The 12,662-nt window shown below is 52.9% G+C and overlaps 2 protein-coding genes across 4 annotated transcripts in view; one reads left to right on the forward strand and one right to left on the reverse strand.

The window, feature by feature from the left end:
- CYP4X1 (cytochrome P450 family 4 subfamily X member 1) overlaps positions 1–1,018 on the reverse strand; it is a 47,885-nt gene extending 46,867 nt beyond the window's left edge. For 2 of the 3 annotated variants that reach the window (XM_010951033.2, XM_074376536.1), the window contains exon 1: positions 730–1,018. In XM_010951033.2, coding sequence (XP_010949335.1) covers positions 730–751 — 22 coding nt within the window. In that variant the 5' untranslated portion in view covers positions 752–1,018. The remainder of the gene's footprint in view (positions 1–729) is intronic. The other variant, XM_010951040.3, reaches the window with a different exon arrangement.
- Positions 343–10,975, forward strand: CYP4A11 (cytochrome P450 family 4 subfamily A member 11). The gene is made up of 12 exons (XM_010951062.3): positions 343–593; positions 2,385–2,526; positions 3,168–3,212; positions 3,694–3,821; positions 4,791–4,915; positions 5,290–5,444; positions 5,786–5,892; positions 5,977–6,167; positions 6,264–6,397; positions 7,275–7,339; positions 7,476–7,552; positions 9,976–10,975. Exons 1-12 carry the CDS (start codon positions 399–401, stop codon positions 10,142–10,144), a joined length of 1,533 nt encoding a protein of 510 aa, XP_010949364.1. The 5' UTR covers positions 343–398; the 3' UTR covers positions 10,145–10,975.
- The last annotated feature ends 1,687 nt before the right edge of the window (positions 10,976–12,662 follow it).

A 12,662-nucleotide genomic window follows, 5' to 3' on the forward strand; every position in this document is an offset into this window, starting at 1 on the left:
AAACTAAAACCCAACCGCACCCACTGAGCATTTGGGAAACTAGACTGTGAATGTCTTGAAGTCAAGCAAGGGTCGAGTCTGTTTTGCTCGCAGCTGTGTCCCAGCACCCAGCAGACTGCCTGGCACATTGTAGGGGCTCGTTCAATATCTGGTGAGTAATATGGAGAAGGGAAAGTGCGGGTGTGCATGGCCACTGTCAATGTCAGCTGAGAAAGCTTTTCTCCCACTGTTCCCCAAGGTGGATCCCCCAGTTAATCAACCCTGGAGGCCCAGGTCTAAGCTCTGCCCTCCCCCTTCCCCTCCCACAGAGGGTGGGGCACCCGCCCCTGCCTAGGCTGGGTGCTCAGGGGAGCTCAGACACAGTCAGGGACAGTCAGCGATCCAGAAGCCTCTGCAGCATGAGTGTCTCTGTGCTGAGCCCCACCAGAGACCTGGGTGGCATCTCTGGGCTCCTGCAGGTGGCCTCCCTGCTCAGCCTGCTTCTGCTTCTGCTCAAGGCAGCACAGCTCTACATGCACAGGCAGTGGCTGCTCAGAGCCTTCCAGCAGTTCCCGTCCCCTCCTTCCCACTGGCTCTACGGACACTACTGGGAGGTAGGCAGGAGCGCGGCTTGGGGTGGGAGGGCAGGGTGGGGCCAGGGCTCTCAGAGCGGTCTCTGGTCCACCAGCCCAAGGTACAAGGTCTCGGTGTGTGAGGAACACACTGAAACCAAGAGAGAACCCAGCTCACCTCTCAGGTCTTGGCTCCTCATCCCAGTCCAGGGAGCTCACTCCCTCACGGGACCCAGGGCCGGGGTCCTCAGGTCTGTCAGAAACTCCTTCCTCCAGGGTATCTGCATGTGGTCCTGGCTGCCCTGCATTTTGAGGTCAGTGGCTGTTCCTTCCCGAGTTTCCCCCTCTCCAGGCTGAGCAGCTTCAGCTCTTCTCACAGAACAGGCTTCTAGATGCTTCCCTGCCCCAGTCACCCAAGGATCCTACCCTGTGAGAGGTGAAGTCAGGCGTAGGGAACCAATCATTGTGATTGCCCAAGACTGAGGAATTTTCCAGACTGGCGCTTTCAGTGCCTAAAATCTGACGAGTTGCCAACACAGCTGACTGAGGTTTTCAGGATGGTGCCAGGTAAGGAGGACTGACTCTGGAGTTGCCATCAACAAGGTGAGGTTGCCTGCCTGCTCTCCTCCCTCGCTGGACTTGGAGCTCTGGGAACTGAGCCTCTAATCCCCTCTTCACCCCCAGTTCCCGGTGCAGAACCTGGCTCAGAGGGACAGGAGTCCACTGTGTGGGGTGACAGAGGAGGGAGCGGACGAGGCAGCTCGCAGGCTGCAGAGGGATGGCACCAATCCACCCAGCTCTGGCAGTGATAGCGTAGGATAGAGGGGCTTAGAGGAAAGGAAGGGGGCCACATGGCGAGGGGCTCACCAAGGGTTTGTGGCTTGAACACATGTGAGGAGAAATAAGGAGTTGCAGAGAGCTGAGCAGCCTTTTCCCTGCAACGTGATCAGAGTTGGGTGCAGTCAAAGATGGGAACTTAAAACAGCCGGAGACCCATAGGGGCAGGGGATGGAGCCATGGGCCCCAGGGAACTGCCAGCATGCCAGGAGGCCAGTATGCGTACACATTTAATATGTAAAATAATATTATATGCACACAGCTCAGTAATTAATGGTTTTTACTTAGCTATATACACCCCAAACACTATTTCACTTTAACAAACGTTTATGTTGGGATATTACTGAAAATATAGGGGGGAGGTTATAGCTCAGTGGTAGCGGCATGCCTAGAAGCATAAGATCCTGGATTCAATGTTCAGTACCGCTATTTAAATAAATAAATAAATAAATAAATAAATAAATAAATAAATAAATAAATAAATAAATAAACAAGCAAACAGACCTTATCACCTCCCCGCAGTGAGAAAAAAAAAACTTCAAAAAAAGAGAAATATATGAAAACAAGTATGGCAAAATAAAATTAATATTTAAATTTTAAAATGTAATCAATTTTATTCTCTCAATAAATGAAATTACAGACAAAACTGCTTATCCTGTGATGCAAATGGTCATAAATTGTTCACACAAATGTTGCAGGAATGACTCCCAGAAGGTTTGTACACCAGGGAGGCAATCCCAGGTGTAAGTTTCTGTAGGCAGTTCGCAGTGGTGGCCCGTAGCTACACCCAATGATGGGACAGTATCTGGTCTTAGGACAAAGTTGGACAGCCAGCAAGGTCTGGATCAGAGCCCCCGGTCATAAGAAATAGTTCTCAACTCGTAGTTTTGCTGGTAGATCCAGAGCTATCTCCTATACCCATCCTGCCCTTTACCTCCACTCCAGCACTGGCACTAGAGGATGGCGTTTATTGACTTATTTTTCCTTTGGTGATAGTTCCAGAATGACATAGAGCTGCAACCGCTACTAAAAAGGGTAGAGAAATACACAAGCGCCTGTCCTCGCTGGCTGTGGGGGACAAAAGCCCATGTGTTGGTCTACGACCCGGACTACATAAAGGTGGTCCTCGGGAGATCAGGTGAGAGTGAAACCTACATCCCAGCAGAGGAAAATCTTCCCTCCTGAGTACATGCCACTGGGTCTGTGGAATTCCAGAAGAGACTGGCAATTCAGCCATCAATGCCTGAATGCTACCAAACACTCTCCCAGCCCATAAGCCAGCTGAGGACAATATTATTTACTTACAGTGAATGCTTAAACAGCTGGGTGGGGCTGATTTCTTTCTCCGTCTTACTTTTTTTTCAAAACCAAGTTGAGATGATCCCAGATTTGAAAGGCAGACCCTGTCCACATGAATTTGGGTTTGGCACCTCACATTGTTGCCTATCCACAGTGATCAGCAGGCTAAGGCACCACAAAGCATAGGAAAACCACAACCTTCTGTCTTATTCAGCAGCACTGAACAGAGCTTATGTTCCTTACTGAGTCACCATCTTAGTCCTGTGGCTGCTCTGCTGCTGGGACACTGGGTCTGCCTTCCTGAGCCCACAGTGACCTGCAGAATGAATAGAGGGATGGGAGGCCAGTGGGAGGTGTCTGGAGACAGACTGCCAGCTGACAGTCATCAGGAAGGGCTGGCAGCCCATGACCTGGACCACAGCTACTCTGGGGGCTGCCTGCTTTGGTTGGACCCCTCCACTTTCCTTCCTTACCTTTCAGATCCAAAGAACCCTAGTTCCTACAGATTATTGGCTCCCTGGATTGGTAAGTACGTCTAAATACAATTGCAGTTCACCCACCATTAGGTTTACCACGGGATAAACCACTTTGACCGACAGAAAACAACACGGGCCTGGCACAAGGACACCACCCTCATCTCTGAATCAAACCTCATTGCTCTTATTCGAATAAAACCCTCGCCCCTTCCTAGTGGTGCTGAGAGCCCCCCTGAAGCTCAGCCTCTTCCACATCACGTCTCAGTCCTCTCCAGTGTTCTTAGCGTGACTTGTACTTACGTCCTTCTATCACCTGCCCCCTACACTTTTTGAAACTTTATCTCACATCTGTTACACTCATATATCTGCACCAGCCATTTAGGAAATTTCCCCGAAATGTACTCGCCTTTCCTGCCTTTGCCCAAGATGTGCCTTCTCCTGACACCCTTGGTTCTTCCCAAGTTGTCCCCAGTCATCCCTCTGATCCAGTCTTCCTGACTCACACACACACATACTTATCTGTGGCCCAGGGTACGGTTTGCTCCTGTTGAATGGGCAGACATGGTTCCAGCACCGACGGCTACTGACTCCTGCCTTCCACTATGACATCCTGAAGCCCTATGTGGGTCTCATGGCAAACTCTGTCCGAGTGATGCTGGTAAGTCCATCCCTATCTAACCTGAACACACACCCAGGACAGCTCACAAAGTCCTCTCTCAGACACTTGTGTCCCTCAGACATCCATCAGACACAACCACCCAGCATTCTGTACTCAGAACTTACTATGAGACAGGGCTCCCCAAAAGTGGATGGGACAAAAGAGTACCCAGGCACCAGCTTGGATCCACAATTTGCTCCGAGCCAAGGGAAAGGAGGGCCATGTCGGACAGAGAGTCTGCTCTGCCTGCAGCTTCACGTCTTCCACACGGCGGACTAAAGCAAGGTTCATTCCCCTGGGCAGCAGGACAAGCTGCCCCTGGCTGGCCTGGGAAATGGCAGCTTCAGAGGCACAGTGGACATCCCAGGATGTCACTCTGGTAGGCTCTGGCCTAAGGCCAGGGCTTCTGCATGGAACTCAGCCACTCCATGGGGGGAAACAGAGACCAGGTCTAAAATCTGTGTAGAGTTTGGTCCTGACACAGCATGACCTCTGACCTGTACCACCTGGTCTCAGCTAACATTGGATGAATGAAGGAAACTGAAATCCCGGAGGTCCCTACCTAGGAGCCCCAGTGGAGTTTCTTATGCTTTTCCTTGTCTTGACAAAACTGGTTTACCAGGGTTCAACCCCACCTGTGCATCTCGGCTCTCAGGACACAAAAGATTCCCCATTTATGTCCTAAGAAACTGTGCTTTCTGATCTGCCGAAACATGGTTATCATCATAAAAAGGTCCTAAAGTTCAGAAGTAATTCAGGATACTATGAGAGAATGTGATTATAGAACAAAAGTTCCTGAGAAAGTAGGCATCACAGGACACTTGCTTTACAGGCTAGCTTGCTAAAACATACCTGCTTAGACAGTGAGGAGGTCTCGTCAGAATACGTAGAGAGACGCGGAGGGCCTGGCCTCGTCAGCACAGGACTTCTGGGGAAGCAGAGCAGGGTCAGTGTCCCCTCCCAACACAGGACAAGTGGGAGGAGCTCGTCAGCCAGGACTCGCAGCTGGAGATCTTTGAACACGTCTCCTTGATGACCCTGGACACCATCATGAAGTGTGCCTTCAGCCACCAGGGCAGCAACCAGACAGACAGGTCAGTGACAGCCCTTCCACAGCAAGGTCCTTGTTCTCACCAGCTGGGGGGGTCTTACCTGACAGGCAGTGACATCAGCTTGGTTGTTCATCGGCACAAAAAGTGACATTCTGCAGAGAACCGCAAACCACGGTCAAATTCCAACACACACCAAACCCTCAGTCAGTCACAGATCCCTGATTCCTGCACAGGGAGAAGCCTGGCTTCTCAGGCCACTAGTAAAGACTGAGGGTCTGGAGGGCTGTAAGGCAGAAATGCTGAATGTCACAGTGCTGCCTGCCCCCAGGATTGAGGAGACCCCTCCCAGAGCCCCACTCCACCTGCAGGTCACAGGCTCCCTCCACTCCAGTCTCTGGTGCATCTTCTCCCTTCAGGAACTCTCAGTCCTACATCCAGGCCGTCGGGGACCTCAACAATCTGTTTTTTTCCCGCCTGAGAAATTTCTTCCACCAGAGTGACATTATCTACAGGCTGACCCCTGAAGGCCGCAGGAGCCACCAGCTCTGCCAGCTCGCCCACCAACACACAGGTTGGACTTCAACTTCTGGGCCGCTCCCCTGCATCATCAGGGACACCTGAAAGGGACAGGACGTTTAGTGTGTAAAGTGTTATATGGGGGGGGCGACATGTATCCCTATTGGTGAAGGTTGACTGAGAGCCCCTCCCAGCATGGCCTGTCCTGTTGAGGGGACTCCTGACCTGTACTGGATGAACCTAGAGCTCTCAGCCCTGACATGCACACCCCTCCCCACCCTCACCCTGATCCACCTGGCCCCTCGACTGGGCTTCGTCAGATGGGGCTACCATGGGTTGTTGTAACTGGGCCCCCAGAGTGCTCAGCTTTGCCTGGGAACCACTGTTCTGGGACAGATAAAGTGATCAAGCTGAGGAAGGCTCACCTGCAGGAGGAGGGAGAGATGGAGAAGGTGAGCCAGAAGAGGCACTTGGATTTCCTGGACATCCTCCTCTTTGCCAGAGTGAGTGCCGGTAGGAGAGGCCTGAGGCTTGGCCCAGAAGCACAGACAAGGGGCAAACCCTACACTCACTTTCTGTCTCTGCAGAGGAAGAATGGGAGCAGCTTGTCTGACACAGACCTCCGTGCCGAAGTGGACACGTTCATGTTCGAGGGTCACGACACCACAGCCAGTGGCATCTCCTGGATCCTCTATGCACTGGCCTCCCACCCTGAGCATCAGCAGAGGTGCCGGGAAGAGATCCAGAGCCTCCTGGGGGATGGCGCCTCCATCACCTGGTGAGTGCCCAAGACAGGGGAGAGCCCTGTGTCCTCAGCTAGTGGAGACTCCTGGTTGCCCAGCCCTGCCCACCCTCAGGATGGGCTTCCCTTCAGGGGCCACCTGGACCAGATGCCCTACACCACCATGTGCATCAAGGAGGTACTGCGACTCTACCCACCAGTACCAGCCATCAGCAGGGAGCTCAGCAAGCCCATAACCTTCCCTGACGGACGCTCCTTACCTGCAGGTGCGATCTTCACCATATGCACTAACTTCAGCATTCTGCAAGAGCACCTTGTGCATGTCTGCCCAGTCCTGGGATGTCTGACTCTTGCTTCTTGCTCAAGATAATTAATATTGTCACTAGGATGTCACTGTCACTAGGATGAGGTGTGTGAAATGCCTGACACAGAGCTTGAACCCAGGAAGGCCTCAATAAACAAATGAGCCCCTGAACATGGTCTTGTAATGTAGCTCCAAAATTCTAATTCCTGAGACATGAAGGCTTGAGAGAGATGCAGACAGAAGCAGGGGGAGATGTGGTTCTTTCCATATGGGCTCTAAGTAAATGAGGGTGTCAGACGGTCCAAGCTCTGTGAAGCAGTCAGGTGGATGCAGGGAGCAGCTGATGACCAGATCTGAGAGCCCTGCTGTGGTTGGAGGCCACTTGCTGGCTCCCCTCCCATTGGGGTGATTCCCAGGCCTGCCACCTCTTAGCTGTGATCATAGACAAGTCGCTTGTCCTCTCTGAGGCTCAGGTGCCTCATCTGAACCATGGGGATATGAGTGCCCTCCTTAAGGGTTGCTGTGAGGAGTGAATGACTTAATGCAAGTTCCCCAAGGGTTCATGGATGGAATTTGATAAATGGGAGCTGTCACTTGAGTTGCTCCTAAAAGGAAGGGTCCAAGTCCTTCTTGCTTCTCCATCCTGGGTCATGGTTACCTACTTCTACCCTGTGCTCATGTGCTCTGTCACGTCCAGCCCACCTCTCCTGCAACAGCATCATTTCATTCAGAGTGAAGGGGAGTGGCTCTCATGATGGCTCCCAAGCCTTTGTGCAGGCACGCCCGCTCTACAGCAGCCATGGGTGTGAGCGGGCTTCTCTCTTCTCCCTGCCCCACAGGAATCACTGTATTGCTCTCCTTTTATGCCCTTCACCACAACCCGAAGGTGTGGCCGAACCCAGAGGTATGAGTACCATGGGAGGAGGGGATGGGACGATTTGTCCTGAGCAACACCTCCTCCTTCTCCACCTTTGAGACTGTTGTCCCCCCTGGGTTGGGTTTTGACCCCACCTGTCCTGGCCCCTGTGCTCTCTCTGTAGGTGTTTGACCCATCCCGCTTTGCACCAGCTTCTGCTCAACACAGCCATGCTTTCCTGCCCTTCTCAGGGGGATCCAGGTAAGTCTTCGGTCCTGGGTGGGGGGTGTCACTGGGTGCTACTCAACGTCGGTGACCTCCTACCATCATACGTGGTGCACGCAGTTATGCCCTTGATGTTGGTGTGTAGGGAAGGAGGCCTGTGTCTCTATGTGTAAAAAGGTCTTCCAGGGTCGCCCCCGAGACTCTGACCTCCTGACTTTCCCAATGGCTGGTCACATTTTGGTGGCAGTGGTCGTTCCAATGGATTCCAGTGTTTTCCTCACGTTAAGAGTATGACTTTTTAGTATTAGAATTTTTCACAAAAATTAAACTTCATATGTTTGCTTTCCACAATTATCAGTCATCTTTAAAGGTGGTTTTCTCTCTTCCCATGTTTTTAGCCCAGCCCACTGCATTTTTGACTTCATCATCCATCCACCTCTCACTGTATCAACCATGTTCCCATGTGCTTGGATTTCTAGCTGCCTTCCTTATCCTGTCTGTTCAAGCATATATCTGAGGGGTTACAGTCGCTGTTTGAAGAAAGTTACACACCAATGTGTGTGTTCTGTGTGTGTGTGTGTGTGTGTGTGTGTGTGTGTGTGTGTGTGTGTGTTTGTAGTCTATTCCAATTTAGTTTTGGCTGCATATTAATATTCACATAACCATGACAACTGTCCCAGTTGGCAAAACTCTTTATGTATAGGTGGAGTTATATATCGTAGTTCCAGAATCTGCCTAGTCTGATGTGGGCCAAAAAGCCTGAAATTGAGAACAAACAAGTGCTTTTGACAGGAAATCCGCTCTTGTGTAGATGACGCGTGCATTTGCAAGCTTTCTGGCATGGAGAACATGAGGCACACTGGAAGCAACTCTTGAGCGCGTGACGCTCTCCAACAGGACTGCTCTGAAAACCTTCCAAGTCTGCAGATCCTCCGGGGAGAGAGTGACTTTGTGATTCCTCAGTAGAAACTAGTCTCTTTCTGAATCCGTATTTCTGTGAACTTTTCAAGTGAATCAACTTTCACAGAACCGGTTTGAGGAAAATGTCCTTCCAAAATTGGCCCTAGGATTTGGTTTGTCCCAGGGTTGAATCCTTTCTCTTAGATATTGGCCACCTGTCATCTGACTGCCCTAGCAGACAGCAGGTCCTAGGCAGCTCAAGTCTCCTAGGTCAGAATTAATATTCACTTTTATTCCACCCTAGTTTTTTTTTTCCCACTAAATTAGCTTTGCTTGAATATAAAATTATTTATTAAACCGCTCTATGTGTGCCAAGTCCTGTGCTTGGAGACGGGAACACAGAGAAAAAAGATACTGTCCCAGTCTCCAAAGTTCACAGTCAAGAAACAACACCTCTGCTCAAGACAGACCTCATTCATTCTCTCTTTCCTTCACTCACTCATTCATTCACTGAGCAGATTGTTGGAAGTGCCATGTTCCTGGGACTGTGCTGGGCACTGGAGGGTGATGTGTCCTTGAGTAAAACAGTGATCATGCCTCGGGTGTCCAGGGAGGAAGGGGTGCAGCCAGCAGAGGGGGAGGGTGGGCTGTCATTGGACTTAGCCCTGAGCAAGTGGCCGGCAGAGGTGGAGGGAGGGCACTCTTGGTGGTCTCAATGTGAGCTGAGCGAGGAAGTGGGCTGGACAGATAAGAGCTGAGTGAGGAACAACCTAGAGAGGGCTCTGCTGCCAGCTGAGGCATTTGGACGTGTCCTCCCTGTGATGGGGGCACAGCAGGGCTGGAGCAGCAGGGGCTTCAGTAGAGGAGGTGAGACAGAGACAGAAAAGGCCGGGTGAGGAGACCGAGGGATGGTGAGGAGGGACATTTCTGCAGTAGAATGGGAAGGTTCCAGAAGCGGGTTGACTGAGGGTTGAGGGGAGGCAAGAGGCCAGACCACTAATTGGGAGGCAAATGGTCCAGCAGGTTGAGGGGCCTTAACCCCTGGCCCCTCCAGGAAGTTTATCTGTTGTTGTTCTGACTTCTGTACACAACTGTGTCTTGTTCTGTCTGGGTATCAGGGTCTCTGTGTCCTGTAGACAGTGAGGATCTGAGAGTGTGGAACACACTGCCCCCTCCAGTGCCCTGGCTTTCCCTGAAGCCAGACACTTCCTGTGGACCAGTGAACAAAGTACTAATTACCACTCAGTGATTCACTTGACTTGACTCCGTGGTTTAGAGCACTGACCCTCCCCTAACAGGACTTCCTCCTGCTAAGAGCAGAAGAAGGGGTGAGGAGCTGGGTGTGGAGAGAGGTAGGCTTTGTCAAAGGTCACAGGGAGGGTGTCAACCAAGGATTGAGTGTGGAGGTGAGTGGGACCTGAAAGGGAGGGGTGGGGGCTGGGCCACAGGAACGAGAGCCCTGAAAGTGCTGTTCTCAGCCCGGGCTCAGTGACCAAGGCCTATCCGGCTCAGAACAGGGTTTCAGACCCCTTCTCCCTTCCTTTTCCCTCCCCAACCAGGAACTGCATCGGGAAGCAATTTGCCATGAATGAGATGAAGGTGGCCGTGGCTCTGACCCTGCTCCGCTTCGAGCTGGCACCGGATCCCTCCAGGGTCCCTATTCCCACTCCCAGAATTGTGTTGAAGTCCAAGAACGGGATCCACCTGCATCTTCGGAAGCTCCCCTAATCCTCGTGGGGATGAGATCCAGCTCCGAGGGCCTCCCGCCTCCCATCCTGTCTTCCTGTCACAGTCTGCTGTCCTTTGCTTCACCGCCCACGCCCTGTTCTATTTGCCCACCTGCCAGCCTCCCTCGTCTCCTGCTCCCACCCGTCACACTGTCTGTCCTCCTCTCCCTCTCACCTTCTCCAGGCTCGCCATCTGTTCATCTGTCCACCTGTCTCTGTGCACCTAAATCCTGACCGCCTGCCCGTCCTCTCGTCTGTCTGGACTCTCCCTGTCTTCCTTCCTTTCTGCCTGTCTGTCTGTGCCTGTATTCGGCTCCTGCTGCTGCTGTGATGATCGACCACAGCCTTAGTGACTTAGAACAACACGAAGTTACTCCCTAAGGGTTCTGGGGTCACAAGTCTGAAGGGGGTTTTTCTGGACCACATCCAAGGTGTCAGCAGGGCCTCCTGCCTCCAGGGCTCTAGGAGAGGATCCGTCTCTTCACCTTTTCCCTCAACTAGAGCTGCAGTCCCTGCCTTCTGTGCCTCCTGGGCCTCCTCCACACTCACATCCAGCAGCATCTTCAAATGCCTCTCTGCTTCTGTCTTCACATCGCCTTCTCCTTCACAAGGACCTTTGTGATGGCATGGGTTCACTCAGATAAAACCGGCTGCTTCTCGGGTTCCAGGGATGAAAGCGTGGACCCCCTGGGCAGCCATCACTCAGCCGACTACATCCTGTGTGAACCCATCCCTCTGGGTCTCCAATGTCTCCCACGTGCTATGGGTCCACCCATCTGTCCCTCACATGCCTCCCTTCTTCCCCACTCCCTGGATAAAGTTCACAATGTCACATGGAGTGTGCGTCTTCCTTTGAGAGGACATGGACAGAATGGAAGAGAGACAAGGGGAGGGAACACAGAGGGGACGAGGAGGGGGCATAACACCTGCTCTGTGGCCAGGACCCAGCAGGGCGAGCATGACCCAGTGCCCCTGCAGCCTCACACTGTGGGGTCCCTGATACCCCAGCCCCTGCCAAGGGCCTGAGGCTCCCATGGCGGCTGAGTTAGGAGAAAGGGCTCATCTCCAAAGGCCCAGAGGGAAGGAGCTCACACCTGTCACCTGTCGGGGAAGGAGCGCATGCCTCCCTGCTATTCCCTGGAAGCTTCCTCACACTACATTCTTCAGCGCAGGGCCCAGCCAGAGCCCATCCTGTGCTGAGCAAGGAAACCTTACAGGCCTAGTCCAGCATGAGGGTCTCAGGGACCCAATGCTTCACCTCAGATGAGATCTAAGAAGAGCCCATCCTGGCCATGTCACCAGTCCCCTGTGAGTCCTTCCTCACATAGAGGGCCTCCAGGCTCCTCGAGGCCACCAGTGGCAGTTATCCAGGAGGGACTGGGAGGAACCAGAAGGGCACAAGACTTGGTCGGTGGGAGGGCGTTTAAGACATCGAGCAGGGTCCAGCCGGTGGCACCTCCGCTTCAGGAAAGCCCCATGCAGTCCCCTGCATGTCTCCTCGGCCACCCTATAGTAGCAGGGCTTCTTCAACCCTGCCCCTCTTGGAGACTGCATGGGGTCGGTCCTCCTGACCCGGGGCCCCGACCAGCCCCAGGCCCTCTGCACTCCTCCACCAGCCTCTGTCCACCCAGCCCTGCTCTCTTGCTGGTTCTGCACTCAGGTTCTCCTGCTGCCCCACCCCTTCCTAGCCCATGGCCCTGGATGCCACAGGACACCTCCTTGCAGCCCTCTACTGTGGGGTGATGCCACCACGTGCCTCCTTGAAGGGGCACCTCCCCCAGCCCGTACCAGCAACCTGGACCTTCGGCCTCATCCCTGGCCTCCAAAGTCCAGGGCTACTTCCTTTTGCTCTGACAAGGGTCAGATGGACATTCAGTGTGTGACCAGGGTGGAAGGCAGGAGAGTTAGCCAGGAAAGTCCTGGACAGAAAACCTGACAGGTCCCCTGCATCAAGTGGTACAGAAGGGCTCAGCTTGTCATGCTCATTGCATGAGAGAATGGGAAGTTAACATTCTGAGTGGCCAGCCAGGGATGTGTGCTCTTAACACAAGATTTTACAGGGGTGAAGAGAGTGACTAAGAAGTGATCCTGCTGGCTCCAGGCAATGGAAAAGCCCTGGGCCGTGTTCATGCTCATATGCACACTGCCAACGACACATACGTAGACGGTCACCACTGTGCACTGACAATGGCAGGAGTGCCACAGGGACCTGTCTCAGGTGAGACAAAAGATACACCTGAGAAACCATACTCTATATTCCTTGACCTCAGCTGTGGTTACCTGGGAGTTTGCTTTAGAAATTCATTGTCTTGTACATTTTTGGCTCCAGAGCTCTCAGCTCTGGTTCCCACTGACATGGCCCCAGAAAGAGACGCACTTCTACCCGTGCATCTTAGTCATAAGGGGCCAGAGTCACAAGGCCTCAGCTCAAGCTCCTCCCTGATGAGCGCCTTGGCAGGTTCCTTCTCTTACTATTGACGAGGGGTAATGGCCTCCTCCAGTCCTGCTTCACAGGCCTC

Source organism: Camelus bactrianus, chromosome 13 (assembly GCF_048773025.1).
Source record: "Camelus bactrianus isolate YW-2024 breed Bactrian camel chromosome 13, ASM4877302v1, whole genome shotgun sequence".
Lineage (NCBI taxonomy): Eukaryota > Metazoa > Chordata > Mammalia > Artiodactyla > Camelidae > Camelus > Camelus bactrianus.